Source organism: Aulonocara sp. 'chitande type north' Nkhata Bay, linkage group LG23 (genome assembly GCF_057382095.1).
Source record: "Aulonocara sp. 'chitande type north' Nkhata Bay isolate Kocher_YH1m ecotype deep benthic linkage group LG23, A_spYH_male_GT1.1, whole genome shotgun sequence".
NCBI lineage: Eukaryota > Metazoa > Chordata > Actinopteri > Cichliformes > Cichlidae > Aulonocara > Aulonocara sp. 'chitande type north' Nkhata Bay.
In genome coordinates this window covers 16,310,548-16,325,585 of record NC_141365.1, presented here as the reverse complement: position 1 = coordinate 16,325,585, position 15,038 = coordinate 16,310,548, and the positions used below count along the sequence as shown (strand labels likewise).

General features: G+C 41.9%; 1 protein-coding gene across 1 annotated transcript; it reads left to right on the top strand.

The window, feature by feature from the left end:
* The first annotated feature begins 9,223 nt into the window (after positions 1 to 9,223).
* On the top strand, positions 9,224 to 14,677 carry barhl2 (BarH-like homeobox 2). Its single transcript, XM_086283260.1, has 3 exons — positions 9,224 to 10,871; positions 11,495 to 11,720; positions 12,749 to 14,677. The coding sequence occupies exons 1-3, from the start codon at positions 10,319 to 10,321 to the stop codon at positions 13,059 to 13,061; spliced, it is 1,092 nt and encodes a 363-aa protein (XP_086139386.1). The 5' UTR covers positions 9,224 to 10,318; the 3' UTR covers positions 13,062 to 14,677.
* Positions 14,678 to 15,038: the final 361 nt, after the last annotated feature.

The following is a 15,038-nucleotide window of genomic DNA, read 5'->3' as shown; positions in this document are numbered from 1 at the left end:
ACTTATTTGATGTTGATGATGAAGTCCCAGGAAGGCTGTGAGATTCTTGTAAACTAAATGTGCATGCATGCTGTCTTCATTTGTACGCTGGTCCGAACTGTTACCCGTCAATTTAACCTGCATAGTTTACCTCTTCTTCTACGGGAGTATCAACACACACATACGTACACACATGCCCCGAGCTCATTTTTAATCCTCGCGGCTCACTGTGAAGGCAGGAGGAAGTTCCAATTAAAATTAAAATAAGCTCTTTTAACGGTCTCTTAAATTGACAACTGAACAATGATTTTCGAATTGGTATCTGTCAAAGGTCTCGGAAAATCCTCAGTTGATAAGGCCCAACGCATCCAATTAGTAGCAGAGTAGGGCCTCAGCCAGTAATGATTTCCAGGTCCCTTAAGATGTGGCGTGGACACTTATTGCAAATTACTGACAAAGAGCCCCGCTGTATTGATGAGAGGGAGAACAGCCAAGTCTCCGTGTTCCCATCAGGTGGACGAGCACTAAGAGGGGTCTGAAGGAGAGCCCAGGTGTCTCTCTCGCTCGTTCTCTCTCTCCTCTTTTCCGCAGCCATAATGTGGCCTTGCTGTGTAGCTCGTATATAGCCCCCCTGCTGACACGGACTCTCAGAGACCAGCCTCTCTTGACATGAGCCCCAGCTCAGGGAAAATGCTAATGCTAACACGAGGAAGGTGTCAGGAGCGGATCATCAATAATGTCTGCGAGTTTACTGCCCTCTTCTAATTATAGCTTCTATCTCTCAGGGCCGCAGGAGACTGCAGGGCAGCTCCTTAATTGAGCTGAGGTAGATTTACTTCCCCATCATATTCGCGGCTCCATTGTTTACAGTCCTTGAAACTGATTGAAAGGAATCAAAAGATTCGTTGAGATGTGATTCAGTACAGAACATGTTTGGTATGCAGGAGGAATGACTAAAGGAGGATGATTCTTGCTGGTCAGGTAGGGATTTAGATTTGAAGGCCATGCTATAGCCAGAGGTCATATCATTTAATTCTCAGCATTGATGCCTCTGGAATGCTGTATGTGATGTTTTTTTGCTTCTTGCTGTTACATCGCAGGCTGGTTCCGGAGGGGCAAATAAGAGCTGCTTCAATGACAGTCTAGTAAGTAAGAGCTGCTCACCTCAATTATGGGAGTTAATGAATAGATAATCACATTTTGCATTTAGATTTGCTGCTTGTGTTGCAAGATTGTAGCCCACATTCCCTCCATGGTCTCTGGGGAGGGTTGCTGCTGGTCCACAAAGCTCTCAGGCCATGCTAAGTCCCCTGATGCTTCCACGGGTCTGCCGCTTCCATCCTGCTGTAGGCTCAGTGAAGAAGGTGTTGACCCTGGTGACCTGAGCCTGCTTCCATTGGGTGAGGAAGGGCTGCTCTATACTCTGTGCTTCAGGGTCAAATGGTTTTGTAGTTTGTAGTTTCCTCTAGTTAGATGTTTGTTGCAAATGACTGTTGAGAAGAGGGAGGGCTGATAGCTGAGTAGGTATCTCCAGCAGGGAGGGGTTTGGGATGTTTTTGACATTTTGCTCAAGGTGATGATTGTGCTTGTGTTTTGTGCTGCTTGCGAATACAATATGAGCTAAATACTGATTGGTGATTATCGTTATGTCACTGTTTATCTTCATTTTTAATTCATGCCCCGAAAAATTCAATTTCTGTGAGATGATTTGTATCTGCTCATCATCTGGATGCCGTTGTAATCCCCGCTAAACTTGTAGCCCTCTGCTCGCCTGTGTTCCTTTAAGATGAGAGAGGCTTTGATTTCCCCCATCTTTGTGTCACACTGACTGGCATGCTATTTGACAGGTGGAGTTAAAATAGAGAAAATTGTGGATGAAAATTCGTCAGTCTCAATCTCTTGCCCTGGGCTGTAGGCAGCAGAGACAGAAGCCCACTGCTTCGTGTCAAATGTTTATCAAAGGGCCTGATTAAATTGCTGTGTTCAGGGTAACAGCCTTATAGAAAAAAAAAAGTGAAATCCCTATACCTTGGCAAGGAGTCCTTGTATGATTGTGAGCAGAATAAAGCAAGTGGATGTTTAGGTGCCAGAAGAAACCTCTGACCAGCCAACTGTAAGGAAGGCTGGAATATCATATGCCCTTTGTTGTCGCACAAAAAGAGACGCAGGCTCTGAGATCTGTTGTTGTTCTCACTTTCCTCTGTCTTCTCAATCATTCTTTTTTCTTTTTATTGCTGGAGGAAATAAACCTGGCCCCTTTTGCTGAGGCTAGCTAGCTTCCCCTGGCCATTCCTCTCTGTTTTGTTTCAAAAGGGCAAGGCTCTCCAGCCTGAGCAGTTTGCCCTGCAGTCCCACGCCAGGGGCGATGCTTGCCTCAGCTGCTTCATCACTGGGGGACTGGGCTAACGTCTCCTGACTGCACTTAGCTGTGTTTCTCTGATACGGTCATATCACATCAGCCTGGGCACATGTGACATTGCATCTCTCCCTAACTTTAAGCAGTTTGTTGCCATCCACGTTCTTTCTGCTTTTATCTTCCCATTTTTTTGAGTAATGTTATGATTTGCTGCAATATTTTCTGGCAGTGCTGCTGCCACACGTTTGTGTCGGATAACAGGGCCTATTACAAGATCTCTCGATCTGGCCAGTTTTCCCCTACAGGAGACAGAGAGAGCTATGACTCCCCCTCCCAATTTTTTTTTTTCGCTCATCCTTACCCCCACATTTGAATTTCTAGATAATAGGCTTTGACTTCTGGCTGCACGTTTATGGGTCTTTTCATGTTATCAGCTTAGCTCATAGCGTGGAGCTGAAGAACACAGACTCCTAGTGACAGGCCAGCCAGTCAGCAAGGCGAGCCTGTCAGGATCTCTCATACACTAATGATTTCCCTTTAGTCTATTTTCTGTCTCATTGGCTGTTTCCTTCAAAAACAAAATTGCTCATTTAAATTCTCATGCCTGGGGCATTTTGGTCTTCAAATATTGTTGGAAAGTGAAAGGATTAGGCAAAATATGCTTTTTTAAAATGTTAATATATTTTCTGGTTCACTTTCTCCTCTGAGGCCAATTAGAGAATTTCTGCTGGCTGCATTAATGTCAAACTGACATCCCCAGCTATAATTACACTGTGCTTGAAACCTAACTTTCACTTGTGGGTAGATGAGTGTGCCTTGCAGTGACACATAGACTCGCTCTGCCAGCTTTTGATCATTTAATCATTGCTTGCTTTCTTTCACTCTTGCCTCCCTTGCTTGCTGATGATCTCACCTTTTATTCTTTCTGTTGCAAAATGCAGTGTTGTGTTTCATTATTCACCGCCGTATTTTGCAGGGTTCATTAGTGACATCATCCCCCCCTTCTCTGCCTGCTCTCGCAGCAACACGAGGAGAATGGGATGGTCCCTTCAGGTGCAGATACCATATGTACATTGTTTACTCGCTTGATTCCCGATTTACATTGTCTTGTTTGTGTTCTCTGCATGTTCTTTTTTTTTTGTTTGTTTGTTTACGGTGCGACGACTGAGTGCTGTCAGGATTTGAAGGATGGGTACACATTCACCGTGTTTTTGCCAGTCCTCCTGATGCTGTGTCAAGACCAGGGAAACAGTTAAAGTGGTTAATGCTTTCACTGTGAATATGAATGCCTCCACACAGCACTCTGAAACTCTGTGACAGACTCCACAATTTGGGCTTCATTTCCCTGTCAGTTAATATAGAGGCAGTGACGCTTCATTCTTAATATCTATGAAGAGAAGAGTCGCTGACATGTTGAATGAGCAATAATACTAAACAAAATTAGAAGGGAGAGATTTTCAGAGGGATTGGTGCAAATGTGTGCAAATGTGTAAACACTCCAAATGAGGAAAATCACAAATTGCATTGAGACTTAAATGTGTGTCTGACACTGGATTTCTCTGGAAAGGGAAAAAGAACAAAATGCTTCAAACGCTCAGATTTCTGCTGTTTTACTGACACCTTTTAAAGGCTGGAGATGATAGGAGTGTTATCAGACATCAGTTTTCTTCACAATGCGCCCTGCAGAGGTGGAAATGCTCGCACACCTACACATTTTAAAACCAAACTCCATCACTGTTTTCAAAATGACTTCAGGCACCAATTGCTTCTGTCAGGAGAGCAGAGTCTTGTGAATGAGCTGCACTCCTCCTCCCCATTTAGCCTCCAACAGCTTGACAATTGTGATGCCAATCAGCTTAATGACCCTGTGATTGTTCTGAATTTCCATTACCCCGTGTTGGACACCATCAATCTGTTGCAGTATGTGGTGTTTCTGGAGGGGGAAAAAAAATCACAGCATAATTTGACAAAGTGTACCTAAGCTTCCTTGGCTATTCGTAATGTCTACCATCCACCTCTGTTCACCCCCCCTCCTTCGTCTTTTCTCCCCGCCTCACTCTGTTTGCATTGTTTTACTCCTTTGCTTGGACTTCAGGTAATAGGAAATGGCACTGACCCCTCCTGATCCCCCCGATTACCTTCGTGAAGCGTGAATGTGGTATGGAATCACACATCAGGAGACGAGTTGTAATTATTTCTGCGATGCCATCAGCATGGATCAATCACTCAGGGAGGCTGCGAGTGGAACGCCGCTCACAGCCATAGATGGAGCCAGCAGCGACCATCTTTGACTGACAGCTTTGGTAATTAAGTGATTGTATAGACCCCTCCGACTGTTATAACAACCTTGTCAGGGCCAGCCTGTGTTTGGAACACACTCAAATCAATGTGTTCTCCACTCCCTAAGCATTTCTGATCATGTACCTCAGACAGAAGAACTCTTTGCATTGACGCTGCTTTCCTTTAATAATTGACATGGCAGTAAAAGAGATTTTAAAATGCACATTTAAAAAATATACTTAACATTAACATTTTTAGCATATTTGTTTCACATAGGAGGCCAAAAAATTGCAAATTTCAAGGTTGCTAAGGCTTGATGAATAAAAGTAGATTTTACTCTCTTCCTTGTATCAATCTTAGAATTTCATGGCATATAATAACTCTAACGGGCACTTCAAATCTGAACTTGAATGTCACATGTTTCGTTATTGCGTGATGTGTAGAAGTTGAAATAATATACAGTGTTTCCATCTTAAATGTCAGGTCACTTTAACGCTCCAACCTTTAATTCCAGAGCTTCAAAGATCTAAATTACCATTGGAATTTGCTTCCCATCGGCATATTGTCATAGCTTTGCCTTATTTCACCACATAAAATGAAAAATGTTTGACAGCAGAGAACTAGGTTGTCCATATGGTCTCAAAGAGAATAATTGGTGTGAACATTGGCACACAATTCTTTTAGATTGATGGGCCATTGATAACTCATCTATTTATTATGTCAAACAGTCAAGAGTTCTTTCTGTTATTTAGTCTGAACTTTTAAACTGGCAACTGCAGTATCCAGGTCGAGTTAAATCAATAGTGGGTCAACGTGCTAAATAAACCACTTCATTTTACGCCTTCAGAGTACTCATAAGAGTAATATAAATGGTGAATAACTGGCTTATCACGAGGCTAAACACATAAGATATTTTTAAGGCTTTATTAACATGTCTGTTATATTTGCTGATGCAATTAGATGTGGCTGAAAATCACAAAAAAAGCCTAACAAATGACCTTCGAGTTAAGTTTTTTTTCTTTTTGAAGAATTTGTTTGTGTAAAACAGCTTTTATGACATATGATGTCATGCATATGATGTAATGTGTGGTTATAGAGAACCCTCACATGTTCATTGATACTATATGTGATTACAGCTACATTGCAACAACATGTGTCATAAACCATCTGTTAAATATTTTTCAGTGGGTTTTAGTGGTAAACAGAGAGGCTATATTAACATATTCACAAAAATGTTGGCCAGGAAGGTTCTGATTTGATTGCATAACTTTGTGTTCACGTTTATAGCATCTGCCTTCGCTGTCAGACTCCTCGGAACAGCTTTTGGTCAGCTGATGTAAAGTTTAACGTTAGGGGGGGGTGTTACTCAGCTTGCTATGAGGTCAGAGTTTAGCAAACTACTTCAACAGTTGTGCCAACATCTCCCACAGAGGGTCGATCCAAATTAAATTCAAGTGCCGCAGCCTCACTATTGGTAAACTCTAAAACATTCAGAAAAAAAAAGATGCAAAACATATTTTGATATCCGACATAATAAAGGACAAACTTTGGGATCAGCAGAGGTTTTCTGTGTCAGCAGCAATTCTGAACAAAATTAAGACATCTCTCTACTGGTGTCAAATTCACCCTGTTTGTTTTTCTTTCCACCAGTTCTTCACTGAACCAACAATTCTCTTGTGGTTTCTCTTGGCCACACACACACGCACACACACACACGCACACACACCAAAAAAGGTTAAGTGTGTGATATTTGCCAGAGCTGGATATTTCAAAACACAGAGGACCTCTAGGCACCCAGTTAATTTTTTGCATTTTTATTTGTTTTCTTTACTAGAGGTCATCATTGCAACAAGCTGATATGCACCAATTTTTCAAGACGTAGATTTCTGGGAAAAGATTTGTGAAGAATCCCAAATTCCCGCAGGGACTCAAACAATTATTCTTTTAAAAAAATGTATTTCTCCCTCTTAAACACTGACCACCTAACATTAGTGACGTGCGGGTGATACAGGTTTTATTTTTCAATGTGATACTCTGACTTCATACATACCTGCTATCCTTGTTGTTGTCCTTTTGCAGCTTTTAATCAATGCAATACTTCCCATCCTATTCCCACCATCTGTGATGGGATGGTCAGTCACAGCCCGTATGCTGACACTGACACTTAAGCCATTTTTACGGCACAACAATGTGAACTGCTGCGTGCAGCACTTGGCTCTGTTGTGTCTAATTTGAGATATTTTAGCAAAATTATAAAAGTTATACTAAAGCTTAAAATTCATATTAACATTTATTTATTGATGAATAGTAATAGTAGCTTAGATCATATAGAAATCCACAAAAAGACCCATTGTCCTCTTAGCTTGTGCAGTGTTATGGGCTTATGTTAATCAGGCACTTTAGTAGCTGATAAACTTGGATTTAAATATAACTGTGTTCTCCAAGCAGAAAAAAATCAATACACATACTGAAATGCTTCTCAGTCACTCTAACTTTTGTTTTACTGGCCCCTGAATGTGTAAAGTGTTATGATGTATTATTAAAATATTTGTAATACTGCTTGACAGACAAAGCGTGACACATAACATTTAAAGCTGTAGGTACTAAAATAGGAAAAGTGGCATTTTTACTTGCATAATTAAAATAAATCTCTAAATAGGCCTCCTCCTGTCCTGATTGGATCCTCCTTTTAATGACGTTGCTCATGAAAATTAAAAATATATAACTGAGTGAGATCTCAAGTCTGCGGTCATAAGGCAAGCTGCAAACCATGAATTCATTCTCATTAGATAAACACTACAGCCGACTGTTAAGTTTGTTTGTTTTCTTTTTTTTTTTTTTAACTTGTCTTTTGTGAAACTCCTCCACCTCTCCGTGCGTGTCCGGCTGTCGCAGCATCCTCCTAACGACACCACCCTCCATCCCCGCAGTGACTGACAGGCTAAATGCGGGGGTGTCTCTGCGTAAACGCTGCAACTGTGCAACCTAAAGGTCGCCAGCGGTGAAGTGACAGCTTACACGCAAAGCCGCCAGAGAATCAATATGGTGCCAGCCACTGTTACACCGTCCCATCATCGACCATCAGCTGAGACCAATAAGACGATACTCTAACTGGTAGCATTCAATTTGCTCCTGCGGCGCCTTAAACCTAATAAAGCGATTGATTGTTCCTGTTTGCAGTTGATGAGCTGCCCATGCGCCTCTCCACACATTGACTGACGTGTTTAAGCATCGCTTTGATCCGATCTATGCGATTTGTAGGGAATAAGGCTCAGAAAAGGCCCGATTACAGGCTGCATGTGGACAGGATATTCTAATTGGCTCTCCACCGCGGGGATGATGCACTTTACAGCCATGTGTGTCATGTTGTGCTCGAAATCTTTGTTTTATTTTTGGAGCTTCATCCGTGATCGATAACTATTTTAAAATAAGTTGTATAAGTTAAATGCGAAGCAATGCGACTCATTAAAGGGCAGCTGAGGCCCCAGTTTGCTCGTGAACTTCATTCCAGCACCGCCGGGTCACGCTTTGTCGCCGCCTTGTGTTTAAAGCCTGCCTGCATCTCACGCTGGAGGAGGGCAACATCAGCTGAGATGATCCAGAGGTAAAACATCATTTTAATCTTCTTAGTGTCCGCGGCTTTTCATTTAAACAATTATGAAATAAGGTTAGGAAATGTAATAGACTTTGTTTAAAATCTTAAAGAAAACCCCCCCAAACATATTTAGATTAAGAGAGACATTATTTTGCAATGAAAATATTCATATTTCACCGCACTGAACGTTTTCTATACGTGAATAATATTTATACAATATTTATGCAGTTAGGTAATAATAGATATTTAAATTATTTAATTAACACAAACGTTTTAATTTTAATTATGGTGCCGTTCCTAACAAATAAACGAATAAATAAATATAGTTATTTTGTTTTTAAGCAAAGTAATAAGTATATATTAGATTCCAAATTTGTTAAAAATAAAAGCTCTATGAATTCAAAATAAATAAAAAAAAACACTTTGCTGTTTTAAATCCCCGGTGTTATTATTTTTAAATGAATAAATAAATTAGGAACAAACCTACAAATCCGGATTTTGGACAGCAAAAAAAAATCTTCCTCCCCTTCACATGAATAATCAACACCAGCACCGTCTTCCCTGCCCACCTGCTGAAGGAGCAGAAAAAAAGAGAAAAAGAAATAACAACAATAATCATAAGAAGAAGAATAAATGAACCCTTTCCGATGTCCCTGCATCAAATTCCAGAAAGGTCGCAGTGGCTGTGGAGAGAGGAAAAGATTCCATCTGAGAGAAATTACACGCGTCTGCCAAACAGAGAGAGAAACGTGCTGCTACATTCGCCTACCTACAAGAAGTGGCGTTTCCCATCATCCGGAGAGTGTGGAGCCTCTCTCCGCAGACACTTTGTCAGCTTGAGCCGCAGTTTTTTTTTCTTCCTCCGCATCCTTCAGATCCACATGGAGAGGGGAAAAGTGCTGAATTTCTACTACCTTTGAACGCTCATTAGCACCTCATAATTACTTTACTAATTAGGGTGACATGGTTATTAACAAGATGCGCTGTCATGACAGTCCCCACTCCTCCCCGCTCCTAAATATGTCGACCTTGCGGCTCCTAGAATATATCCTTAAAGATAGATCAGATGCCAGCAGCGACACTGGAGCCGGTTCTCAGGGCGCACAAACGTCTGACCTGATATTTAGCTTTTTATCTCCACAAACTATTTTTAAAATAATAAATCAGGGCTGGAATTTGGCTGTGGTCAAATCTGGCAACAGCTGCACTTTTCTTTTATCGTCTACGAGGATAAAGAAAGCTTTAAAAAGAGTTTGACGGCTGGAAAATAAAGTAAATGTTTGTACTTCATCCTACCATGCTGGAGTTTCCACTGAGGACTTTTTTTTCGCTTTATAAAATTATTTCAAATCTGAATTTAATTTTTCTTTTTCTTTTAAATTCCCACATCTGTAGCTTTTTCTTGACGGCCAGGATTTAATATGAAATGTTCCCAGTTTGGCCTTAAAGCACACGCGTGTTTTTTTTTTTCCTCCCTTTTTTTTTTTAAAGACCTGCACTAAACTCGGTGCAATGGTTGGATTGAACTACCTAGATAAAGAAACAACTCGCTGATTGGTGAGGTGCCCGAGCCGGTCAGGACGCGAACCAATGGGAGAGGAGGAAGGTGGGTGGGGAAGTGGAGGGGGAGAGAGAAAAAGGCGTCGAGTGTTTATTATAAAGGAGAAAATATTAATTCCCCCTCGCCGTGGGCCGTGACGTCAGTATAGGAAGTCATTGTAGAGCTACACTGAAGCGATTAGCAGCAAAAAGGGGGAGCCTGATGTCGAGGAGTCAGCCCTATGTATATCTCTCTATACGCCTCAACTTTTAACACAAAGTTCAATATCCAAACACAAAAAGGGACGTGGACTACGCAGACCCACACTTTGCTTTTTCGCATTTTCACTGAATGTAACTTCGTGGACCATAAGCTGTGTGAGCCGCCTGTAAACGTGGATTTTGTCTCTCTCCGGGGTTTATTTCTCAGCTCTTTTAAAAAAATTGATTTCATTTATTTAATTATTTTTTTTCTAACTCCGAGTTAATTTCGCTGACTTTCTTGTGATTTGCGCCGGAGGAGAAGCATCTCGCTGTTGTTATGAAGACTTCATCCGTCCTTTCTTAATATGGAAGGATCCAGCGGGTCGAGTTTTGGGATAGACACTATTTTATCCAGCGCGTCTAACTCTGGTAACCCTGTGCTAATGAACGGAGATTTTCGGCTCGACAGCAGGACAGCGGATTTCAGGAGCCAGGCGACCCCGTCGCCATGCTCGGAGATAGACACTGTGGGAACCGCTCCCTCGTCCCCCATCTCGGTCACCATGGAGCACGCCGCCGATCCGCATCTGGTCCAGGACAGCCTTCAGCATCACCACCATCACCACAACCAGCCGCAGAGTTTGCCGCTGTCGCCTCAGCAGCAGCAGCAGCCGCTCGCCGGGGCCGGCTGCGCCCCGAGGACTGCCACCTCCTCCTTTTTAATCAAAGACATTTTAGGCGACAGCAAACCCCTGGCTGCCTGCGCACCTTACAGCACCAGTGTATCCTCACCCCATCACACACCAAAACCAGAAAGTGCCACGGCTCCGGACGGCTTCAGGCCCAAGCTGGAAGAAGACGAGAACAGAAGCAAGTTGGACAAAAGAGACGACATTCAGATCGAAATGAAATGCAAGGGTAAGAGCTCGTCATACTAGCAGGCTTGTTAAATTCACATTTTCAATACAGTAGAGTTCAGGATGAGCCAGGGACTCAATAATAATAATAAGAATAATAATGATGATGGTAATAATAATAATAATAATAATAATAATAATAATAATAATAATAATAATAATAGCGCTCGTTGTCTTAGTTCCAGCTTCCTTTATTAGTCTAATAGATGTGAAAACAGATGTATGCCTGGTGATTCTCCCCGTGCGCGGGGCCTCCCTAGTGGGTCAATTAGAGAGATTATTGTTCTTCCTGGAGGGGGGATTATGGAGCACTGAAACACAACTACAAATAGAGATGGATTGATATATTGATTTCTCGTTTTATGATAGAAAAAAGAAATCTTCAGGTATCAAATGCAGACGTTTCTTTTATTGCTGTTGTCTTGCCCCACGTGTGGCTGAAGGAAGTATTTGTACAAAGTTGGTCAAAGTTTGAGTGGAGGTGACGCACGCACGCCTCTGCGAGGTTATTATTCGAGTGTCGGTGTTGGGAGGAAGACTTAAAAAACGTTGGTGTGTGAAGAAAATTTCCAGCAGGCCTTTTATGGTTAACCACAATTCATCCGCCTTGCTCTGCGCCTATAGGGACTAAAGAAGAGGGTGACCGGGAAATCTCCAGTAGCAGAGACAGTCCGCCGGTGCGCACGAAAAAACCTCGCAAAGCACGGACAGCCTTTACCGACCACCAGCTCAACCAGCTTGAGAGGAGCTTTGAGCGACAAAAATACCTCAGCGTGCAGGACCGCATGGACCTGGCCGCGGCTCTCAACCTGACAGACACACAAGTCAAGACCTGGTACCAAAACAGACGGTAAGCGGCCATCATTTTTAATAACTGCTGCAGACACAACGAGCGAGACGAGGTCAAACTGGGGAGCAAGAACCCCTTTTGGCTCTGTAAAACAAATGAATACAGCTGTTATATCGGCCAACACTGGGTATTTAAATCTAAAGATCGGGTTTGCAAGCACTTATGAAAATCAATCTGACTTATTAATTGATACTTTTATTTTTTTAAAAGTGTTTTTCAGCCACTTACAAAGATCTGCGTTGGTTATATTTTTGCGCTGCGTGATCTTAACATTTCTAATCCACGTGGAGGGAGAAAATAAATTACACCACAAAAGAATCTTGTATTTTAATTGATTTAATTGTCGTTCTGGAAAAAAAATAGATTTTGATCATGTTTCATTTTTATTCCGTATAAAAACAGACAAATAGAAAAATAAGCAAGTTTTATTTTCTGAGTATTTGTGGACAAATGTGAGGCTGACATGATGACACGTTGATCAGGAGATGATGTGTAAAATAAGGAAGTGTATGTAATTTCGGACATTGTAGATCATATGAAAATATATTATTTGTCTTTTTTATATTCAGTTTTGTAATATTCATTAAGTCTTATTACATAAATTATTTCAGCAATAATAAATTGGTGCATTTGTTTAATTACTGGAAGTGTCCTGATTTATATTTTTCCTGCGCTATAAATATGGAACTTGTGCTTCTTACTCCTCCAGTCTTTCAGAGTTTCTAAAATAATCTCACTACAAGGCCCTTTACATTTTATCCCGCTACCCTTCACAGTAAAACTTGATCTGAAATTGAAAGAATGTGCGTGCATTATATTTTGTACAGGTGTGAGAAAAGTAGGTTTAGCTAAGTTTGGACTGAAGCGTATTTCCCCCCATCTCCTTCTCTCTTTTGCCTAATTAAACCATAACCATATATTCGTGCCCGCAATAATTAGGCCTCTGCATACCGATTAAAGGGGCGTTTGGGAAATCAGCAAGAGAGCGAAGTGATTAAATAATTCATCTGTTGTATTTTGATTTCCAGGACGAAGTGGAAGAGGCAAACGGCGGTCGGATTAGAGCTCCTGGCTGAAGCAGGAAACTACTCGGCCTTACAGAGAATGTTCCCGTCGCCCTATTTCTACCACCCGAGCCTGCTGGGCACCGTGGACAGCACGACGGCAGCCGCGGCGGCCGCAGCCATGTACAGCAGTATGTACCGGACTCCTTCCTCGCCGCATCCCAGCCTCCAGAGACCTCTTGTCCCGAGGGTGCTCATTCATGGCCTTGGGCCGGGGGGGCAACCGGCACTAAACCCCATGTCTAACCCCATGCCCGGCACGCCGCACCCGCGGTAAAACGCAAAATTAAGACGCTGACCAGAAACCTGGTTGAACACGTGATGTGAGTAACTGCATCGGAACCACATTGCAGGACTTTCTCTCTCTACCCGACCCCCCAAAAAGACACATTTAAAGACATTTTACAGAAGTAAAGGAGGTATTTAATATAGGCCCGAATAGCCTAAGTCCAGTCCTAAAGACTTTCTGTCCGGGCCCAGACACACCGCGAGGACTGCTCATGTCTGATTGTTTGTTTGTTTGTCTTTTGTACAAATACACTTACATTAGCAAATAAACTTATAAAGTTTATTAGATGGAGAAGAACTGAATGAATAAAGAAGTAATGATACTGATTGAATTGTAGAAGCTTTAATTCAAACTCGAGTCCAAATTAATTTCCTTTTAAACGCAAACCTTCATTCAAGAAGATGCAAAAGCCGGAGTCCAATTTTATTCATAAAGCACATTTAAAATAGCAACAGATTACAGAAGTTGTTTAAAATTTCCTTCTATTTTTTGACTGATAATCCCAGAAATTACATCAATCTGCGAAAGAACAGATATAAAAAAAGTTTTCATGTGCGCTTTTTCGCAATAATCGACCGCGCGCATTAATATTTTAACCTACCTCATTATAGCGGTGGATAACCAGCAGAATTTAATCACTTTTTAGCCTGACTTAATTTAAAGGTAAATAATTTGTTACAGGAGCATATGGTCTTTAAATTGGGAGACACAGAACCGGTGATCACCGACTGGAGGTCAGTTTCCAGCCCTTTATATTTGTGTTTACCAGCACATATGCATATGGATGCGCAGCAGCTGATTGGTGGTGAGATGAATGGTTTTGATGAGTTGGGTATACTGGGAATGTGGCCTTGGCTTAGCAGCTGTTCCCTGGGAGAACAGCAGACAATAAGCCTGAATTTCTCAGCGTGAACGATCAGTGCAGCAGGATCAGGACAAGAAGCCTGCAAGAAAAAAAAAAGAAGAAGAAGAAAAAACTGCCGATAATCTGCACATTCTCAATAACCAATAGCCGCTAGTGAATTTACTTTCTTGAGGTTTTGTGGGAAAATAATCTCCAGTGACCCCAGAGCAGAATCGGTGTCATTGGAAGTTTTGCATCAGTCTTAAATCATCTGCAACGTTATGCATCAGCACTGAGTAAAAAATAATCTTAGAATGTTTTTACGGTAGGGAGCCGTGATTTTTTTTTTCTTTTTCTGTTTTTTACACCCTTCCCGTTTCTCTGAATGTGTCTGTGCTGCGCTAATAGAAGCTGCTGCAGGAGCAAACCTGAAGATGTTCAACGCGGCTCTGAAATGAAATGTTAACGGAATACTTTGATTTTATTTAGCTTCATCTAAGCGCGCACTCTGGAGAATATGGCGAGGGGGCGCTTGGTGTGAATTAACGCCTCGGGGCCCGTTTGTTTGGGTTACTTATCTGGGCCAAATTGACCTTTGCTGCTGGAGTGCATGCAAACCTTCAGCAACCATAGCCTATATATTATTTTTCTTATATATATATTTTTAGTTAGAGATAAAACATATTTTTTTTACACATTTTGTTTCTGATAATTCCATTCTCGTTTTGAAAGAAGTAGCCACAACATTCCAGCATTTAAATGCCAGTTCTCGCATATTATATTCCTGTCTTCTAAGAAAAGCGCTCCCAATCTCCCTCCTCGCGCGCGCGCGCGCGCGCGCGCGCGCACACACACACACACACACACACACACACACACACACACCATCTAATGCACGGACTCGCACATAAGTCAGCTTTGTCACTTTGCCAGTGGAAGCCGTAAACACAGGCTTAAGTTTAGCCGTTCCTTAATACTTTGAGCACATGTTAATGTTGCCTATTTAAGCCATCTGCCTGTCATTCACTCTGTGGACACCTCTCTCAGCCATTTAGAGGAAAAACAGTCCTGCTGGTTTCACCTTCGGCGTGCACGGCTGCACGCTAAAGGACTTACTCGAC

Excerpts from the sequence above, each read along its gene's own strand:
- barhl2 (XM_086283260.1), top strand. The coding sequence starts at position 10,319 with ATGGAAGGATCCAGCGGGTCGAGTTTTGGGATAGACACTATTTTATCC. Across the intron at positions 10,872-11,494 it reads GATCGAAATGAAATGCAAGG|GGACTAAAGAAGAGGGTGAC; the intron begins GTAAGAGCTCGT and ends CTGCGCCTATAG. Across the intron at positions 11,721-12,748 it reads ACCTGGTACCAAAACAGACG|GACGAAGTGGAAGAGGCAAA; the intron begins GTAAGCGGCCAT and ends TTTGATTTCCAG.